This window comes from Anguilla rostrata, chromosome 2 (genome assembly GCF_018555375.3).
Source record: "Anguilla rostrata isolate EN2019 chromosome 2, ASM1855537v3, whole genome shotgun sequence".
Taxonomy (NCBI): Eukaryota; Metazoa; Chordata; class Actinopteri; order Anguilliformes; family Anguillidae; genus Anguilla; species Anguilla rostrata.
In genome coordinates, this window is record NC_057934.1 from 37,047,482 (window position 1) to 37,069,201 (window position 21,720).

The 21,720-nt window shown below is 47.5% G+C and overlaps 1 protein-coding gene across 1 annotated transcript in view; it reads left to right on the forward strand.

Annotated features, from left to right (window-relative positions):
• The first annotated feature begins 1,330 nt into the window (after nt 1-1,330).
• Nucleotides 1,331-21,720, forward strand: part of LOC135247938 (1-phosphatidylinositol 4,5-bisphosphate phosphodiesterase delta-3-A-like) — a 33,626-nt gene continuing 13,236 nt past the window's right edge. The window contains exons 1-4 of the mRNA XM_064321941.1: nt 1,331-2,235; nt 9,126-9,293; nt 13,364-13,592; nt 14,310-14,439. Of these exons, the coding sequence (XP_064178011.1) occupies nt 2,145-2,235; nt 9,126-9,293; nt 13,364-13,592; nt 14,310-14,439 (618 nt within the window). The 5' untranslated portion in view covers nt 1,331-2,144. The remainder of the gene's footprint in view (nt 2,236-9,125; nt 9,294-13,363; nt 13,593-14,309; nt 14,440-21,720) is intronic.

A 21,720-nucleotide genomic window follows, 5' to 3' on the forward strand; every position in this document is an offset into this window, starting at 1 on the left:
AATATCTCAAAATTCTCTATTTCCATGTACCCCAAACATAGATTCAGAGTCAATGGTTTGCGCCTGACCCAGTTGTGTCTGTTCATCATTACTTTACATCATATAAACACATACAGAATAGTATTAATGTTTTAAATATTGTTAATGTTACATATTCTTTTATACAGCACCACTAGATGTTTAACCCTCCTGTTGTCTTAAATTTATGCATGCACCCCATGTCCACAGGTCCAAAAATGACCCTCACCAGACCACCTGTAATATTTGTTGAATTTTAAACTCTAAATTAATATTTTTCATGTAGAAAGTACATGGCACTCATCCATACATCGGTAAATGACTGTTTTCCTTCTGCACAGTCCAGAGAGACTGTTTCTTCGGTCTACAACACTTGCTTTTACAACAAAACACATCATAATTTTTTTCTTTCTGATTTCACCTGCAGGATTAAACAGTTTACAAACACTTGTATGACAATCTTTGTACCCTGATGGTGTATCACTTTTATTAAAAAAAATATTTAAATGTGCAATGATTAATTTCAGAGGTTGGGTCCCTCCAGGAAAAGTTATTTAATTTCATGCTGAAAATTTTTTATTTGGGATTTTTCAGTGTTGTTATACTCAGGGTAGGATCATTTTTACCCTGAGGACAACATGAGGATTAAGGTCATGTTTATCTCAACAGTATAAGAACAGCTTTCACACTTTCATGAAGAATATATACCGTTTATGAAATATATCTAAAGGTGAAATGCTTGATGAACAGCACAGAATAAAGACTCACCTACAAGGGCTTTTAAAAATTCAGTTTAAACTTTCCCCCTAATAGGAGTGACAGACCTGCCCACATAGAAGCCTTATCCATATATTTTTCACGGAATTTGATTGCTTTCTTTTGTTTTTGTTTTAAAAGTAGTATACTTATTACTTTGGTTTCTTGTTTCTCTGCCCGGTTAACATGTGCTCCTTTGCAGCTCAGTGAGGCCAAAAACTAGTACAAAATAAATAAATAAATAAATAAATAAATAAATAAATAAATAAATAGCTTTGTACTACCCGCAAAAAAAAACAAAAAAACAAAGCTAGCACGAAGAGACTAAAGTGGACGCGCATCTAGTGCGCTCTGCCTTATGATGGGTTATCGAGTGTAGTGATGCAGTCCCATCGGCCTGTTCCCCCTTTAGTTAATCTCTAATCAAATGCTCGTATTCCCATCAGTGGAAAATCACTAATCGCTATTCTATAGACGGGTCCTTTCTGAAATTCTCCACATGGTTGCTAGAGGGCAACACATGACCAGGGAATCAGTGATAGATGTGCATATTGAGTTAGGTCATCCACGGCGCATACCTCCTGATTTATTTCCAATACATTTTTAATTATTGCAAATTATCCTTGAAATATGTGGATTTTACAGTGTTCTCCTGCACCCTGTCGCCATTGGCGCCTCCACCTTTTGTGATTGAGGTTATTGTGTGGGAAAATGCGTAATATCTTTGAAATTTCTAATCGTAATCGATTTTTTGGGCATGGGCATTGTTTTTCTGTGTTAAACTTGAGACAGCGCAGTGGGTTTAATTTTTTATGAAAACCATTCCGCAAACATCAAAGAATGATCGGAAGAGTCCAACTGGTTCTTTTGTTCATCAGCGTCTGGGCTAACACCATACCCAGTTGAAAAAACGGTTCTGATAGTCTACTAGCTAAATAGCCTACAAAGCAAAAGGATCAGATCATTGAGTAAATAGATCAGTTGGGTGGTCGGTACAGTTGGTCAGTGGCACGAGGTACCGGTTGTTTTTACAGCTTGAATATATTAGCTTTAGCTTGGGCTCAAAACATTTGGTTTACCAAAAACATCCCGCATGAAGATTTCGCTTTATAAACGCAGTCGGTGACTCGGTGCAATTGCCTACTTATACCCCAGCGTTTGCGTGACATCATTGTGAATGTGGGCAGTCTCGTATGTCTTTGCTGCTTTTTGAGGGGAAAGTTCTGAGGCACTGTAAGTTTTGGAGACGCAAAACAGCAACGTCGCTTCTCCTGCAGCCTACTTAAAGCGAAACCGCATCTCCCCGAGAAACCAAGAACAAAACAAGACAAAGAAAAAGTAAAAGAAAAGCAGTAGTTGTTCCTGCTGTCATGTTGGGCAGAGGCAAGACAGCAAGCCCCGCGCAGAAGAATAAGGCACAGACGGCAGAATCAAAGCCACACGACCCCTTGAGGAATTTAGGTAAGGACCAGTTAAGATAATTTCCTGAATAGTCAGTCTTACAAATGTTCGCTTTGCTGTTCGTTCCCCGGCGTAACTACTTTACCATATACACGAAATCACGCCACGGATAACAACAGAGAAAATATATGTGGACTTACTACTTTGCAACCCTTAGAGGTGTAGCCTATCTGCCATGCGTGCCAGCTTTGCTCCTGTGGAACGTAAGAATCGTGAAACGGACCTGGACGCTTTGTTTTCATGATTGTGTTAGAGGGGATAACTCTGGATAATAGCGTCTGCTAAGCGTCTGCTAAATGCCTGTAATGTAACAACTTTGCACATGGACTCGTGGTGATCAAACAGAGCTTCACGGCGTCTGAGTTGCTGGTTTTAGATGCTGGTTGGCACCCTGCGTGGTCGCTGGTTCTCTCTTGTTCTTAAGTGAGTCTGACTGTTCCAGAATTCATCGTAATCCACATTGCCCCTCTTTCCTCAGTCAAATGTAAGCACATACTTTTAAGTAACTTTAATTGGGAATTTATGTAGAATGGTGATGTTAATACCTCAGCGTAACACAACAACAACAACAACAACAATAATGATGATGATTGATGATGATGATGATGATGGTGATTATTATTATTATTATTATTATTATTATTACTATTTGTTTTTGCTGTTGGGTCCAATTATCATACGGAATACGAGCAATAATAGCAACAACCAAAAGTAGTATTTATGATATAAATATAATAAACAGTTTACCATGCTATTTTCCCAAATGCTATTTTATAAATTGTGTCGATGAAAATGAACCAGTATAATGGCATTCTTATGCTCTGATATGAGCACATTGGGCATACCTAGCATATATAAATCAGCGTTGTAGAATCGCCTTTTTCTTTTGATGCACATGGCATATTCAGGTAAACACTTTCCAGGAATATTTTTGTAGGGAAAAATATATTTTCTGCTGCAGTGTTCTTGGATGGTCACCTAACACAATCAACCTAATTCAATTATCAAGGGGGGTTAGGATCAAAACCTTGTGATGATGGCACCACCAGGGCGAGGCCAGAGTAATCAATGGGTGTGAGACAGGAGGTCTTGGTGACAATGACCGTTTGGTTTCGTTCCACACCACATACATGTGTAACAGTGTCCATTTGTTTGCCTGTCACCCAATCAGGGACAGGAACCTGCATTTCAGCATTCTATTTCAGGTGTGGGGCATAAAAGCTTGTACCCACACATCACTATGCTGTGATTGAACAGCCTTGCTTTCACCTGGTATGCTGCATACTGTATTAAAGACTATTTTTGCTATATTAATTAATTGCTATTGAGCTGAACTCGGAGTTGTACTTTACAAAGGACTAAAGTCCTACATTTTCAAAAGGCGACGTTTCCCAGAAAACCCACAGTACAATTAACTAAAGCCCCAATCAGGTGTGAATATGAAGTGTTAATTGGACAAAGGATAAACAACTGAAAAAACATCCCGAGTTGTAATTAAAAGTGCTGCAGATTTTACAGAACAAGTAGACTGCTCTATCAATTTTAATTGCTGATGTTCCGAGGTAGGCGTTCAAGAGCTGCTCTTATAAAATGGTACTTGAGTGTATTGAACTGGAGAGCCAGAGAGAAGTAGCGATGTTCAAATTTATAATGTGTGTGTGTGAGCGAGAGAGAGAGAGTGTGTGTGGGTTTTAATATACAAAACAATTCACTCACACACACCCCTCGCCGTCACTCGCACCCCAGTGATCAGAATAGAGCAGTGCTGAGACAGGGTGAAGCCGTCAGGAGAGTTTGTCCTGCTGGCAGTGTACATTTTATCAGCTGTGTCAGGTTGCGCCTTAGTGAGTGAGTGGCGGGCTTCATGTAAAATATCCTTCGGAGAGTTTTTGAAAGGATAATTCACCCTCTGAATTATTTCAGTTTTAGTCACTGTCACAAGCTGCTTTGGAATTGCTGGAAGCGTACTTCCTTGTTTTAGTCCTCCAAATTACCCTGTACCTGCCACTGTAAGGCAGGTAATCAGCAACTTCTCTGAATAACTAAAACATCCTTCATCACGCACATACACTGTCTGGGTGGACTGAAAACATAAAATATAATATATAATTATATAATAACTGAAACAATATTTTAAAAATACAGAAAGTGATCTATCCCTTTAAATTCAAAACTATTTTGCTCATTTGTAAAAATTGAATAATTATCAGTAGTCGAATTTTAAACAAAGAACAATCATAAGACTCTGCTAGAAGAGTCAGTGGTAGGTAATGGTAAAAAAGCTATGAGCAATTCGATATAAAATGTAAATGTAATAAAAATGAATTCTATGCTTTAACTTCAATCCTTATAGCAGAGCTGGATATTGACAATCACAATACAATAAAAGATATTTACTGTTTATTTTCAGCCATAACATAATGCATATTTACATAGTGGGTTAGGTAGGTCATGGGCTCAGGAAATGTGGGAACTGATGCTAAATGTGACATTTGGCTCAAACCTCACTGTCCTTTGGTTAGGTGTGGGTTTTAACCATGGAACACTTTGCATGGGCACCAGTGAAGTAGTGCGACGTCACGGCCACGCTGGGTTTGTGTTTTGGACGACTTGCTTTGCTGCTGCGCTTCGTGTGGGGCTGTGAGGTGATGCTGTGCCCCCGGCCTTACCTTTGGAGCGGTCCGCCGTCAAGAGGTGGGGGAGGAAGTGACTGTGTGTGGTCGTGCCCGTGAAACGGGCCCACACGGTGACCCAGGCCTGTGAGGTCGTTAATCTGCAGCGTACTTACCGCTCCTGCACCCACACCTGTGCCGTTTTGAGCAGGAGGGAGGTTAGAAGCATGGCGCCTTTTTCATGAAATGAGGACTTCATATTATATTAGCTGTTGGCTCCTGTCCCTTGTCCCTTCCATTCCGGAAAAAGGTTATAAGTGCATCTTTCTAAATAATTTTTCAGCTTAAGATAAAATGAATGCACGTGTGAGTTCACAGAAGAGTATTTCTGACAGACAAAAATACAGGATCTTTCTCCTTCCCTGTGGTGTAGGCTGCCAGATGTGGAATGTTCTGGCTGTGGGAGTGGTTGCGTGCTGCATGAGAGGCCCTAGACATGAAAGGCAGCCGATGGGAGACACCCTACCTCCTGCATGCGTTCACAATGCAAGGAGTGGCCGGGAGGTCAGGGAGGGAAACGCTCACTGCAGGGGGGTCAAACAACGCCCTATAAACAGCGAGGAACTATTTCTTTTTTTTTTACTCTACTGTGGTAAATGGTAGGAAAACAAACAGTCGCCTTTCTGCATTAATAGCAGGGATTTCCAGTGTCAGTGTACGAGGAGCTTTATTAGCTCTTTGGGAACTAAGTGTGAGCGTTCTCAGTCCCTTCGCCCGAGTGAGAGAACGTGGCAGTTTCCTGCAGTATTTCATTTATACAGGTTAAGAAGGGTTTAACGTTCTTAAAGCGGTAGTATGTCTAGAAATTGGTAGGCATGCTGCCAGTAGCTAATCTCTCAGCGGTCTGGTGTCTGAGCTTATTCACATGCTTATCTTGGTGTCCTTGCTACTGGCCATTGAAACTTTGGTTTTAACATATGTACTATGCATAAATCCTCTTTGAGCGACTTTCTGTGTAAATTATGTGAATCTCTATGCGATGTGAATCTGTAAGCAAATAATGAAAGCGGGGGCACTGATGAGCAAGGACGAACATTTAGCCTTTTGAGCCATTGCAGAATGTGGAGACCTAATAGGGCTGTTTGAAAGCTCCCAGAACACCCGGTGCTTTTCATTGATTGAGCAGGAGTGAAGGTAATCTGCAGGCTTGTCCCTGTGCTGAGGTTGCTGTTTTAAAGGGTAGAAAGACAGGAATATTGGCTTTGTGTTTGAGTTTCATATTGACAAATCGCAAGAATATTTGTAATGCGACTATATTGTCCAAGAGTTAGAAGACTCCCCCACCCCTGAGAATTGGTAAAAAAATTTTGGGTTAAGGTACCAGTCCATAGATTTTGTTCATATGAGAGTATTGCATCACTAAGGGACTGAATTCTAACATGTACTTCACGGTTATTGATTTTGCTCTGTTGTATGTCAGTTTATAATTTTAAGACTTTAAAATAATTTGCGTTGGTAGCATCAAAGATAAAGCCGGCAGTTTGACAGTGCAAATGTCTGTGGAGCGTTTTTTGGTCGACTGACCTCCATATATGCTAAATGAGGTCGGCCCTGTAACAAAGTGCATGTCAACATTATTCTGCTTGTTTTAGTCACTGGCTGCATGCATGTTAGAGGCCTCAAGGCTCAGGGATCTCACCCACAGAGCCAGCTGGAGCCGACATGGAGGAATGTTTCAGAGCAGAAACCCCCGGCGTTGGCAGCTAATACGCGCGGTGCTCTTTCCGAGCCCTTGTGCAGTACCCAGATCTGTTTAATGCTCTCCTTCTCCTACAGCCACGGTGGTATCAAGCTCCTTAGAGCCCAGAAGGAATTCCTCTGGTTCTTCCTTTTTCATATCCTGCCTAGTGGGATGGGCCTGAACTAGAACAGTTTTACTCCGAGTCCCTCCAGAAGCCAGCGATCACAGGGACTGTGCGGATGTATTATATATGTGTGTTTGTGTGCACGTGCGTGCCTGTGTGTGTATCTGTGTGTGGGGGGAGGGGTAATGTAAACTCTCAAAGATCCCTTTAGTGCTTTAAAATGAAAAAGATGGGTCCCCTGGAGGGGAAGCAAAGTGGTTAAACATGGCTGCCCTGCTGTTTCAGACGCAGGCAGCCTGGCTGTCTGGGGCCCAGTCAATGAGCAGCTTTGTCTGGGCTACGGGAATCGCTCGCATGTAGCACCACCCAGGGAAGATCTTCTGGCAGCAGGCAGAAGCAGATGAGCTGCTTCGTGAAGGAGCCGTGGCGCTTCAGCGTTGGGCTAATGAAGCCTGCAAGCGCGAGGCTGTATCCAATTAGCTTTGCCCTCTTCTGTCCCCCCCGGAGGACGACGTGTCTCGCGTACAGCAGCTCGGCTCCGTGGTGAAAGAGAGCGGTGTGAGCTGCGAGCTTTTGTTGACGTGTCTGGTAGGGAGGGGGAGGGGCCTTTGGTGTTTCTACACCACCTTCTCCTTGAGAGAGGAGCAGACAGAGCTCGGGAAAACATCCAAACACCGCTACGTCCAGTCGCTGCGAACATCCAAACACCCCTTTGTCCAGTCCCTGCGAACAGTCGCTTTGGAGATGTTTCAAGTGCCTTGTTTTCCATCGCGCTGTGTCAGGCTCAAGCCGGGAGCTGTTTTGAGGCATTGCGTTTCATAGCGTAGCTGAAAAGAGAGTTTTTTTCTTCCTGACCCCGTCTGATGCAATGGACCATTGTCCAAAAAGAGTGACAGTGTGGGTGTACTTTGAAGCATAGAAGAAGCTTGTTCTGTTCCCCCCATTATGCGCGCTTGTGGTTCTCATGCCCCCAATGTTAGATTGCGGTTAACATCAGCCAGTCTTCCTGGCAGCAGATGAGGCTTCTCTCAACTGTGGCATCCCCAGTTTTTGAAGCACGATCTGTGACCCTCTTCTCTCTCCCTCAACAGAGAGACCCACAGTCTCAGCATCTCAAGGGATTCATCTTTAACTGTTTGGGATCTTCCCCAGTTATAAGTTGTTCGAATTTTCAAGGGAGTTTTTACATAAGCTGTACAACATTGCTTCCAATTATATTGTTATATTCTGGTGCAAGGTCATTGTATTTTTTACAGTGGAATATGGGAAATTCAACCATCTCTCCAAAATGAGCTTGTGTGACAGGCTGTGCACTCAAGTACTGGAGTTTCCCTCTCGGTGTCAGCCCAGTGCAGTCTAACTGCTTCTTTTCATACCAATTGATCTGTGAGTAATCTATCTGTCTCAGCACCTGTCACGCCTTCCTCCGCCATCTGGATTCTGTGTATAAAAGCGAGACAGTGTTTGAGCAGTTTGTACAAACAATGTATGCAGTGATGGTTAGTCGCATGGAAACAGTATTTGCACCCTTGTGTAAGCTTTCCCCAAGGATCTGAGATCGAGATGGATGACCACTGCTGCCATTAAAGCAACATGGGGGTGCCAGGTGAATAGTCAAATTGGATAGTCAAGTTGTTTTTATACAATTTGTTCCAGCGCATTGGCAGAACTTTCATATCAATTTTTTTAAATGGGCCATTATTTTCAGTCTTTAAAAGGACGTCCAGCCTCCAGCTCAGAATATTATTTTGTTTTTAGACAGATATGTAAATATTTACCAAGATGCTAATGGTCCAAAACCTTTACTGCTTACTGAAGGCAGTAGTTTCTAGAATGTTCTTACCCCAAAGCCTCTGCTAAACCCCTTGCTTTTATTTTGGCTTAGACAGTCTGTATTGGGTTTCCGGGCTTCAGCAGTGGGTTTTAAAGGTGGAACTGGCCACTGTCATCCTGCGTTAATTTCCCACTCGATCGACCTTTCATTCCGTCTTTAGAACTAAATGAGCTTTAAATTCGTTAATCCTTAAATGGAATGGATTTTTGACCTGTTTAAAATACAAATCACTCAGGGTACTACAATGGCTCTGCTCTATCATTAGTTTTGGGACGGGATATGTACTGTGTGTGCTCCCGTGTGAGTGACTGTGCACTCTCATTACATTACATTACATTACAGGCATTTAGCAGACGCTCTTATCCATAGTGACTTACACAGCATTCTACATAGCATTTACTCTGCATCCATTAATACAGCCGAACATATACTGAAGCAATGCAGGTTAAGTACCCTGCTCAAGGGTGCAATGGCAGTGTCCTACTAGGAATTGAACCTGTGAACTTCAGGTTATACAAGACCAGTTCCTTACCCATTATACTACACTACCACCCTTTCCTTATCCCTCTCCCCCCGCAGGTGTGCTGGAAGATGAGGACGTGCGGGTGATGCTGCAGGGCTCCAGCATGGTGAAGGTGCGCTCCCCGCGCTGGCAGAAGAGGCGTGGCCTGCGGCTGCTGGAGGACGGGGTCACCGTCTGGTGCGAGTCCAGCAAGAGCTCCCGCAGGGCCAAGGCCCAGATGAGCTGTGAGTGAGGGGGAGGAGGGGGGAGGAGGAGGGGCGGGCACAGGGGCGGGGTCTGCGGCCGGGGGGAGGGCTGGTACTGAGTGGGAGGGAGGGGACTAGGTGGTGAGCGATAGGTATTCTTGGGAGCGGAATAGGGAGGCTTGCCGAGGGGAAAGAGAGGGATATGGAGCAGTGAGAGGGAAAGTTACAGTGGGGGAGGGCGTGCTGCCATGTGGGAGAGGGAGAGAGCAGAACCCGAATGGCGAATGTACTGACATGGCGCATGCAAATTCAAGAAAATCACTGCTGCATGAGATTATTTACTCCAGCAGTATAACCAGAACTATGTTCGATTTTCTTCACTGTAAACAACACACTCTTTTCTCTCCTTAAGTCAGCTGTTGTCTTGTTCCAGGACACCTACAAACACACGTACACACAGAAGCAGGCGCACTTAAACACACACGCGCAAGCACACAAACGTGGGCACGCGCACACCGAAACACAGATGTAGCGCAGACGCAAGCATACGTGCGTGAGCGCACACGCGTGTTACCCCCCCCGGAACACGTCAAGCCCCTTCACAGATTCAGAACCTCAGGCAGGCACAGCCCTTGTTTTTTTTATTCAGCTGGCAGCCATCAGCGTAATGGCCCGACGGACCGGCTCTATTTCCAGCCCAGGAGAGGGGCCCCTCCGTTTGAAGGGCTCTAATGAGAGGCCACCGCGCGGCGGAGAGGAGCGTCTCGCTAGGCCGCGGCTAAAGGCGGTGGCTGAATCACAGGGCCGGCCGCCGCGCACGGCTAGGTAGCCTTCAATTGGCATCAGAGGAGCCCACGAGGAGGCATCCGCGATGTGGCCGAGTGCCACCCTCGTTTGATTGCAGGTTTCACGGCAGAGGGGGACCCTTGGGCCTCTGACCACCAATGACAGGGTGTGTCTCTGTCTGACCCCGCCCACCTTTTGCCCAGAAGACGCCCTGTGGCGGCAGCTATCATTAAAGGACTACACGTGTGCGTTTCGTCGGAGGCGGCTCATTGCTCGTCGTTTTCCAAATGAATACCCTCCGTTCTGTGTCTTGAGCCCCATCTTAACCCAGGGCTCCAGCGGTCCTTGGGTGGGGTAGCTGGGAATCCCGTCCCCTGTTTGCAGAGACAAATCGAGATGAGCAAACACCACAGAACTGTGTACATGTCTTGCGATATTTGCTTGCGCTTGTTTATACTTCAGTGCGTATGTTTGAGAAAAACCAGCCATATTCTCATTCTTGTAAATGCATGTTGCCCAGCAAACAGGCTGTAAATATATCTATGTGTTGGAAAGAAGGAAGGCATATTTTCTTTGTGCTATATAAGGCATCCCTGTTTACAGTAGCTGCATTAGCATCTGTTTAGCAAACAAACCAGGCCTAAAAGCTTCCGGATAGTGACAGAACAGAACCACTGTGCTGGGAGCACCACACACACACACAAACACGGCTGAAAAAAGCCATCTTGGGTCAATGAATGGCACCGGCCTGCTTGCAGGGGTAGTTGCGCTGTGCAACAGCTTACCTGTGGGGTGACCGTTTGTTTGCGATACGGTCGAGGCGCCTCAGTCAAACCGGCGTGGAATATTCTAGAATTACGGACCAGAGGGTTACCGTGGGAACCTTAACCGGGCCGTCCGGAATGGGTCGTTTCGGGGGTGGCTTCGTGCGGCTGATTAAAGGACGAAATGCCTCGCGGTCATGTGACCCGCGTCATGCGGAAGGCCCCCGTGCGACGCGCCGAGGCCTCGGACCTTGTTAGCTCTGACGCGTCCCCTTTTGATCAGGAACACGCGGCTTTATTTCTCTAATCGCCTCCGTCCCGTTCCCCAGACCTCCAACGTCCAGCAGACTGTGGAGTTTGTGTGCTGCTGCTGCTGCTGCTTCGCAGAGAGAGACCCCAGTGAATCGGGAGCACATGATTTACTCAAGTGGGTCAGAGGTTTATGCATGAGCGAGACTTCGTAAATATATATTTTTTTAGTACCAATGCCGATTGACCCACTTACCATTTAAGTAGCACTTATTAAATTCCAGCTGCACTGTCAATGCGGTTGATTGGTTCAGTTCAGATCAGCGTTGCAGAGCTGGGGACTTACGGAGTGTGCTGGGTGCTCAAATCACATGACTTTTCCAGAACCCCAAAGCCCCCCTCCCCCCTCCCACTTCCCACCTCCCACTTTGCACATTTGTACACATGGCAACAGTGATCTGCAGAATTAGCCATATTTCATAGCTGGGCCACTGTGATCTCAGCCCTGGTACTGCCACTTAGAGCCACAGTGGATTTTAGAGAGTAATGGCAGTGTAGAGGTTTTGGGGTTTGTAATTTAGGGTGTGTGTGTATGTATGTGTGTGTGTGCGTGGGAGTGTGTGAGTGTGTCTGTGCATGTGGGTGTGGGTGTATGTGTGCGTGCGTGGGTGTGGGTGTGTGAGTACGTGTGTGTGTGTGTGCATGTGCATGTTTGTGAGGAGCCCATCCAAGGACAAGCCTTATTGCAGCCCACCTCCATCTTTTCGAATTACTTGCATAGTCAGTTGTATAAAAATTGCAGTGTATACACATTCTGTTTGCAGTAGTGCCTATAGCTATGGCGGTGAAGCAATTGAAATGTGCCATTTTCACAGCATTACGTCGAATGATTTACATGCAAAATGCACTTTTGGACTGCATGATTAAGGTCTTAAAATTAAACTACAAAGAAGGACAGCACAAGAGGACTATATGCAAAACAATTTTTGATATCAACTTGTGTGTTTGTCCAGTTTAATACTGAGAGCAATGTATTGATATTAGACTTAAACCTGGCGCTCGCCATCTTCTGATTCACACTGCCCATATTGCTGGAGAACATTTGCATAGTGAGGATTTCTCCTGCTTGGACTGCCATACTGTATCACATCTCCCTCAACCTCAAGCCTGACCCACATCCCACACTTCAGCAGCTGTGCTGCCCTGCGTCTGTGTGTCTTCCTCTCAGTGCATCGCTGTTCTCTTTACCGCAGTCAGCGTGTCTTCTCTTTCAGGTCTGTCTTTTCTGTTCTGCTTTCGGTCTTTCACCATCTCTCACCGCTGCCTCTCTCTCCTCTTCCTCCCTCTGTGCCATCGGTCGGCGTCTGTGTGTCTATCGCTGTCTCTCTATCGCCCTCTTTCTGTCTCTCTGTGACGCGCACACCGGCACGCTCTTTGTTTAGGTCTGTTTTGTCTCTCTGCTTCCCGCTATCCCCCCACCCTCTCTCTCATCCATTCCCTCTCTCTCTCTCTCTCTCTCATCCCTTTCCCTCTCTCACTCGCTCATCCCTTTCCCTCTCTCCCTCTCTCGCTCTCTCTGGAGGATAAGCCGTCTGTGCTGCCTCTGCCACGGGCGCACACCTGGATGTAGTAGTGGGGGAGGGGTGTCTTTGTAGCACACAGACTTTAATCCTGGCATATTTTCACCCACAGTGTATGGCTACCCCCAGTATGTGCTGGGAGGGGGTTTGGGTAGGTTTACGCACTGGAACCTTTAATCCTCTGACCAAAGTGCATATTTGCTCAGAGGGACAACTGATGTCTGATAAACTTTGGTCAAATCAAACGGGCTGTTTGCATCTTCTTGGGGAAAGGAGATCAAGGATCAATTGGTGACAAACAGTGTTGCCAAGTTCTGTTAAAGCACAGCTTGGGCTTGCTTATCACATGCTGGATAATCGCTTATCTAGCTTCCAAAAGGATCATGCGTATATGATAAAGCTGTTTTCAGCTGACGGGAAGAAAAAACACTGCATTTGAAAAGAAACTCATAATGCACATATCTTTAAAGCAGATTTAAGTAGATAAGTAATGCTCTTTTATTCTGTTCCTCTCTCTATCAATGAAATTTAATTCAACGGTACATTATTGGTAGGGTAAACTGCATTATAATGAAAAGTTAAAGCCATCATATCAGATATTGAAATGTACACAATGGTGTATTATGCACAATACCGTATGAGCGTCCCTATCTCTATCTCTCTCTCTCTCCCTCTCTTTCTCTCTCTCTGTCTGTCTCTCTCTCACTCTCTCTCTATGTCTCTCTCTCAGTCTCGGTGACGGACGTGGAGTGCGTGCGCGAGGGCTGCCAGTCGGAGGCTCTGCGGAAGCTGGCCGGCTCCCTGCCCGAGAGCCAGTGCTTCACCCTGGTGTTCAAGGGCGGCCGGAAGAGCCTGGACCTGCGCTGCCCCACCGAGCAGGAGGCCCAGAGCTGGGTCCGCGGCATCCGCACCCTGCAGGAGAGGGTCTCCAACATGTCCCAGAAGGAGAAGCTCGACCAATATCCTTCCTTGTCCCCTAAAAGGCAGGGGTGCGTGTGACATAAGCTCCATGCTGGCCGAGCGCAGCCCTGTCGAACCCTGCTGGTGACTGCGGTGAAGCTAAAGGCTTGTAGCCGCAGAGCCCTGAGAAAATATAGTGCCTGGTCAATAATCCCTCTTCAGTTCCAGTGTGACAGATAGCAAGAATAGCACCTGGCCTCTCACACGTTTGCTCACACTTCTTTAATGGGAGGCACTTGGGTGTGAACTTGTCCGGGCTTGTAGAGAGGTGGCGTGGGTATTATCTGACCACTCCGGCATTGTTTGCTGGTAAAATGCTAACTGAAGATATGACTCAGATATTGCTGATAATAGCTGATGTATTGTTGTGGGCTTTAGGGCACCACAGGCCAGCGGCTGTATGTGTATGTGCTTGTGTGTGTGTGTGTGTGCGTGCGTGTTTGTACACGTGTGTCTGTGTGTCTATGTGTTTACGTTTCTCCATGCTTCAAAATTTGCTTGGGACATGTCTTCTTGTGGTTGTGTGTTTGTTTGTTGTGTGTGTGTATCTGTTTCTGCACGCTCCTCTGTCAGTATGATTTTATGTCTGCCTGTTTGTGCACATATGTATGTGTGCTTTTCTATGCTATCTGTGCTGCTGTGTGTATTTATAAAGGGCCTGGCTCTGATCTCGAGCCCCGCCCAAGTTGGAGGGTTGTGCCCTTGACTCCCAGCACCTGGATCCGCAGCTACCTGAAACGGGCGGACCAGAACCAGGACGGGAAGATGAGCTACGAGGAGGTGAAGCGCCTGCTCCAGATGATCAACATCAACCTGAACGAGCAGTACGCCCGCACCCTATTCAAGGCGAGGACCGCCGTCACCATCCGCGTCGCTCGGTTATGTCGGTCTGTCAGGCGCACCTCATTGCATCACATTACTGGCATTTAGCAGACGCTCTCATCCAGAGCGACTTACACAACTTATTACACAGCACTTACATTGCATCCATTTATATAGCTGGATTTATACTGAAGCAATGCTATTTCCTGTCTCTTCCTGCCTCTGCTTTTCTGAAGTATCAAGGGCACAACGACAGCATCCAACCTGGGAATCTAACCTGTGACCTTTAGGTTACAAGACCGGCTCCTTACGCATTATACTACACTGCCGCCCACCTCACGCACACCTCACCCAGACCAGAGACGGATCATCCCTCTGTTACACACGTTAGCACTGGCATTCGCTGCTTGGAGCCTCAACAGCTTGCGCTTTTGCTGGGGTTTCAGAGGGTTTTTCGGCATATGCTGGGTCCTTTCCGAAGTTTTCTGAAACATGTAGGGCAGTTCTATTTGCTGTTGAGTTATGTTAAATTCTGACATTTTTCCACCTTCTGACTTTATTCGCAATAGGACCTGTAATTTATTTGAAATGGATCTCGAAGGCGGAATTGCTTTGAAACCACGCCAGGCCGCTAACTCTATATAAATATGTATTACATGCTATTTCCTGTCTCTTCCTGCCTCTGCTTTTCTGAAGTATTTTTGAAGGGTTGCTCAAGAAATTAAATGTACGTTACTGTAGCAATCTGAGTGCTACCGCTCGTTTGAGAGATGAGAGAGAGACAAGTTCTTTTTCAGGACGCGACTGCGTCTTTTTATTTTCCGGCCGCCACGCGGCTTTCTGTTCGCAATACGCAATACACAATACACAATACACAAGGTATATGTCACAATTCGCGGCTGACTGCCCGTCAGCTCTTCTTCCTCCTCCAGTTCTCCCCCTTCTCTCTCTGTCGAGCCGCTTTTAAACGTCCAGGCTCACTGTCGAGGTAATCAGCACATTGTCAATCAATCAAACAATTAACTATCCGTGCTGATTAATAAACCCCAACAGCCGTGGCGCAGAGTTCCGAGAGCCGCCCCGCCCACTCTCTCTCTGCAGCCAACGCAAAAACCACGCCCACCTTACCACATACCCCCACCGCCCGACTTAGGCCGGGGAGCCATCCGGCCGATGACCGACCCCCCCCCCCCACCCCCTTCGGGGCGAGAGAGGAAGTCCGCCACCACCATCTGCGCCCCCGGCCTATGAACCACCTTAAAATTAAAGGGTTGTAGAGCCAGATACCACCGGGTGATTCGCGGGTTGGTATCCTTCATGCGGTGGAGCCATTGGAGGGGAGCGTGGTCCGAACAGAGGGTGAATGGGCGACCCAGCAGGTAGTAGCGCAGGGACCCGACCGCCCACCGGATGGCGAGGCACTCCTTTTCTACCGTGCTGTACCTCGCCTCCCGCTGGGATAGTTTGCGGCTGAGGTACAGCACCGGGCGGTCGACTCCCTCCACCTGCTGGGTCAAAACAGCCCCCAGCCCTCTGTCCGATGCGTCGGTCTGCAGGATAAAAGGAAGAGAGAAATTAGGGGTGAACAAGAGCGGCTCCCCGCAGAGGGCTTCCTTTACCAATTTCTTTTTGTGCTCCGGCAGTCTATAGGGGCGGGAACGTACCGTTACTCCCGGGGGGGTGTCGATATGGTGGTGTATGAGGTTCGTGCGTCCTGGTAGGGGAGAAAACACATCCGCAAACCGTTTTTGCAACATGGCAAGGTCTGCTCTCTGACTTGGCGAGAGGTGGCTATCTGAAAGGGGTGGGGTCTGATTGATTGAATTTACTACCTCCGGCCCCAGCTCGTCCCTCTCCTGATCCACCGTTACCAGAGAAACAGCCACCACCTCTTTCCAGGCTTTTAATAAATTGAGGTGATAAATCTGTTTCGCTCCCTCTCTATCAGCACGCTCCACCTCATAGTCAACCTCCCCAACTCGTCGTGTGACCACGAAGGGCCCTTGCCACTTGGCGAGTAATTTTGTACTGGAGGTTGGAAGTAATACCAGGACTTTATCTCCCGGCGAGAATTGACGTAGTTTCGTCCCTCTATTGTAGTGCTCTGCTGACGTTCCTGAGCCTCGAGCAAATTCTCCCGTGACAACCGACCCAGTGTATGGAGTTTTGCTCGCAGGTCCATAACGTATTGCAACTCATTTTTGCTGGGGCTTGGACCGTCCTCCCAGCTTTCTTTAACTAGGTCCAATATTCCCCGAGGTTTTCTACCGAATAACAGTTCAAAGGGAGAAAATCCCGTGGAGGCCTGGGGAACCTCCCGCACTGCAAATAATAGAGGGACTAACCACTTATCCCAATTTCGGCTATCGTCGTGAATGAACTTTCGAATCATGGACTTCAGAGTTCTATTAAACCGCTCCACAAGCCCATCTGTTTGGGGATGGTATACACTGGTTCTAATAGAGCGGACGCCCAGTAATCCGTATAGCTCATTTAGTGTACGTGACATAAACGAAGTGCCCTGATCAGTCAGAATCTTTTCGGGATTCCGACCCGGGAGATAATTTGAAACAGAGCTTGCGCAACACTCTTAGCTGAAATATTGCGCAACGGCACTGCTTCGGGATACCGGGTCGCATAATCCACCAAGACCAACACGAAACGGTATCCCTGGGTGCTCCGTTCAAATGGCCCGATGAGGTCCATAGCAATTCGGTCAAAGGGAACCTCTATTAAGGGTAGTGGGCGCAACGGCGCTTTTGGGGTGGCCGGGGGGTTCACTAATTGACATTCGGGACAGGACGCACACCACCGACGTACGTCCGCCCAAATGCCCGGCCAGTAAAACCGAGCCATTATTCGGTGTAGTGACTTATCATACCCTAAGTGCCCCGCCATGGGGTTGTAATGAGCCGCCTGGAAAACCATTTCCCGGCGGTTTCTGGGTACCAACAACTGGGTCGTTTCTTCACCGGTCTGAGCGTCACGACACACTCGATACAACCTGTCCCTAATAATAGAAAAATAAGGGTGAGAGAGTACTGCATCGGGGCGCACCTGCTGACCATCAATCCGCATCACTTGGTCATAGGCAAAGCGTAAGGTGTCGTCCCGAGACTGCTCGAGTGGGAAATCCTCCGCGGGTTGGAATACAGGACCCCGGGGAGTCTCAACCGGAGGCTCGCCTGGGTCCCTCCCCGCCCCGGCCGTGTCGGACGGCCCTGCGTCACCACCGTCAACAGCACACACGTCACACTTCCCTATCGGTCGTGATCGCAACCCCAGTATGTTTCTAGAGATCTCCCTAAACCCCGCCCAATCAGTACCCAAGATTAGGGGATGCGCAAGCCGGGAGCTAACCGCAGCCTTCACAATATGCGTTTTTCCCTGGTAACAAATTTCCACGGGTACTACCGGATACTTGTGCACATCTCCATGCACACACCGAATGGAAACCCAGGGTGCCTTTACCAATGCCTCGGTTCGAACCAGGTTTTGCTGGATCAGGGACTGCATAGCCCCTGAATCCAACAGCGCCCGGTGTTCACTCCCTTGCACCCTTACCGGGATGCAGTACGCTCCCTCCTGATCGGGAGCGGAAGTGGGCGGCCCGACCACCCGGACCACCTGCCCCACTTCCATAAGTGGACAATCGCGGCGCAGGTGACCCAGCTGTCCGCACCGCCAACACCCCGGTCCGAGCGTCTGAGGCGCCCTCTGCGAGCCGGAGCCCCCGCCACTGAGCCTGGACCTGGAGAGGGAATCGGAAAAAAGGGGGGATTAGTTTGAGGCAAGGGAGGGGGCAGAGCCCGGGGGACAGGGAAGGGGCCAGCACGAGGAGGGGTCTCCTCCTAGGCGCCGGTTCCGGCCGTGCTTGCTGCTGGGCGCTGGGGTATAGCACTAGGTGGTCTTCCGCCAGGGTAACCGCCCCCTCTAGGTTGGTCGGGCGATGGCAGCGCACCCAATTGGCCGTTCCCTCCGGCAACCCTTCCAGGAACTGTTCCAGTATAACCTGCTCCACCACGCCCCGGCGGACCGGGTCTCTGGTTGCAGCCAACGCCGGGCCATGTGGGTTAGCCTTTGGGCGTATGCGAAGGGACGGTCCTCCGCCACCAGTTTCGCCGTCCGGAACCGGCGCCGGTAATCCTCCGTGCTGCAGCCCAGTCGGTCCAGGATCGCCCTCTTCACAATCTTGTAATCCGCCCGGGCTCCGGGCGGCAGTCCATGCGCCGCCTGCTGGGCTTCCCCAGTTAAAAGGGGCAGGAGGTGTACAACCCACTCCTCGTGGGGCCACTGACACGCCTCCGCTGCCACCTCAAAACTTTCCACGAAGGCCTGGATGTCATCTTCGGCGGTCATTTTTGGTATGTGGATCCGGAGAGGGGATCGGGACGGCGGGTCCCGGGAGCTGGTTTCCCCGGCGGCAGCCAGCTGTCGCAGCGCCTGGGTCTGGAGGGAGGCTTGTGCACGCAGAGCCTCCATCTGCTCTGCGTGTACGGCCGCCTGCCGCTCCTGCATCTGGGCCATCCCCTCCAGCATCCTCGCCAGCGCTACGAGAGGCTGCGCCGTCTCGCTCCGGTTTGGGTCCATCTCTGACCTTCTCTCTCTCTCTCTTCCTGCCGGCCCCCCGCACGGGCCACCACTGTAGCAATCTGAGTGCTACCGCTCGTTTGAGAGATGAGAGAGAGACAAGTTCTTTTTCAGGACGCGACTGCGTCTTTTTATTTTCCGGCCGCCACGCGGCTTTCTGTTCGCAATACGCAATACACAATACACAATACACAAGGTATATGTCACAATTCGCGGCTGACTGCCCGTCAGCTCTTCTTCCTCCTCCAGTTCTCCCCCTTCTCTCTCTGTCGAGCCGCTTTTAAACGTCCAGGCTCACTGTCGAGGTAATCAGCACATTGTCAATCAATCAAACAATTAACTATCCGTGCTGATTAATAAACCCCAACAGCCGTGGCGCAGAGTTCCGAGAGCCGCCCCGCCCACTCTCTCTCTGCAGCCAACGCAAAAACCACGCCCACCTTACCACAGTTACTAAGACAAAATTATGAAATAACATGAAGCCATGGGGGAGAGCAGATTACAGCGTAGTGAATACAATAACAAGTAACTAGCAGTGGGCTGCTTTGTGGCTCATCCGGTTAAGGCACTGTTGTACTGCATGTAGGAGTCCCACGGTCTGGCGCTAAATCAGATTCAGGCCAGGGCGGGTTGTGGCTTTCACCCCCGTGGAGCAGCCTGTAATTGGCAGGGAGCGAGGCTGGGGAGATGACCTCATCGCGCACTGGCTGGCTGATCAAGCAGGTGGATCAGGTGCTCACGGTTCAACCGCACATTTGGCACCTCCCTTTAGCAGACTCCCCCCAATTAATCAATCAGCCAATCAGATTTTGTGTATATCGCACATGTTACAAAGAATTTGTTACAGCACTTGCTGCAGCATGCGCTAGCCTAAACTCCCACAAAACAAGCAAATGGTGACCATAGGATAAAAAAAAACTCCCTGGGCATGCTTAAGATGAAAAATTACGTTATATACCATATATTATATATATATATGCGCACAGACATAAATAGTACACAGTAAATGGTCATGGATATGTTTGGAGAGGTTTGTGTTTAACTACAGGAGTGTTATTGTGCTTAAAATACGTATGTCGTGTGTTTATGCATGTGTGTGTTTGTGTGTAGGGGAGCAAGCCAGTGTAACTGTGCTGTGTGTGAGTAGGGCTCAAAGTTAATGTGTTTGTGGTGTGTGTTGTAGCAGCAGAGGGCCAGATTTTTTGTGCTGAACAGAACAGTTCTTTGGTCACAACAAAAAGCTATGAAGTCTGTTTAGTTAACAACCCCTGTGCCAACACAGAGACACACATGCACAAACGCACGCACACACACACGCACACACACAAATCCCTGCCTCCTCTTCTCACCCTCTCTGCGTAAGGCATGTGTCCTGCTGGGACACTCCCCACACAACCACACTCATAATCTTCATCAGATTCACATTATTGCATTGTGGGTAACTAGGCTTCCAGCGGCTGGAATTCTCATAAGAAGGCTTCAGGAGTCACGCAGGTCTGCCTTCCCTTTAATCATGTGACGTGAACCCCTCCCCTCCTCCAAATCACGTGGAAGGCAGTATTGTGAAAGAATTCAAGGATTGTTTTCAAGACTGCCTGTTCTTAAAGTGCACTGTATGTGTGAATAGGGTTGCTTCTAATGTGGCACATTCTTGTGTGTGTATATATGGTACATATGTGGGAGTTAACGAGCATGAGAGAGCATAAGTGACATCTGTGTGTGTGTGTGTGTGTGTGTGTGCGTGTGTGCGCATACACGCGTACAAAGAGGGCCATTCCTGGAGAAGTCAACTGAAAATTAGTGAAGAATAACCACATAACTCAATTAATGGACTTATGTCTTAAATTTATAACTAAGTAAAATTTTGATTTTGTTATTACTGAATGCTTGAACTAACTTTCAAGAAAATCAGAGGTGGTCACTGCATGGTTGCAAGATAATGTTGCAGTTGTGGCCTTTGTGGGATGATTAGATAAATAAACTTATAATAAAGTTTTTCCCTTGTTGCAAGAGAAATTTCTATGAAGATCTAGGAACGGCAGCTGTCTGGGAGGTACATGCAAAGATGTTTGACTTCTGCAGGCTACGGTGTGTTCAGACTGAAGCTCACTTGTGCTTTTTATAAACTGAACTTGCACCCTGGACTCTTTTAACCACAGGGGTGCTATAAAAGAGGCATTTCTGAGGTCAGCGAAAAAAGGAATGTGGTCGTGACACTGGATAACTGTAATAATGGCACGTGAACTTACTACTTTGTAAACTTGTTTAGGGTTGGGTTTTTGTAGTTATTTCATGTTGTTTCTTTATATTATGTCTTTTGTCTTTTTGCCTAGTTGGCTTTGCAGAGGTTAGGTCAGAATAGTGTTCACTGTGTGAACTGAACTGTGATCTTGGCTAGAAGTATTGTATCTTATTGAACCTGTGTATTGTAGTTGTCCATGACCATGAAATGCACTTTTTATACGTCACTTTGGATAAAAGCGTCTGCCAAATAAATGTAATGTAATGTAATGCCTTTATTTTCTGAGGTCAACTCAAAATACTCCACCTAACTAAATTAAGTTTCTTTTTACTTCGCTTTATTGGGATGACAAAAAACAATGTGCCAAAGCATATACATAAATACAACATAACAGAACTGATTTGGAATATAAATATGAAAAATAAATACACCAGCCAGCATACATACATGCATACTTAACATATTAAACAAAC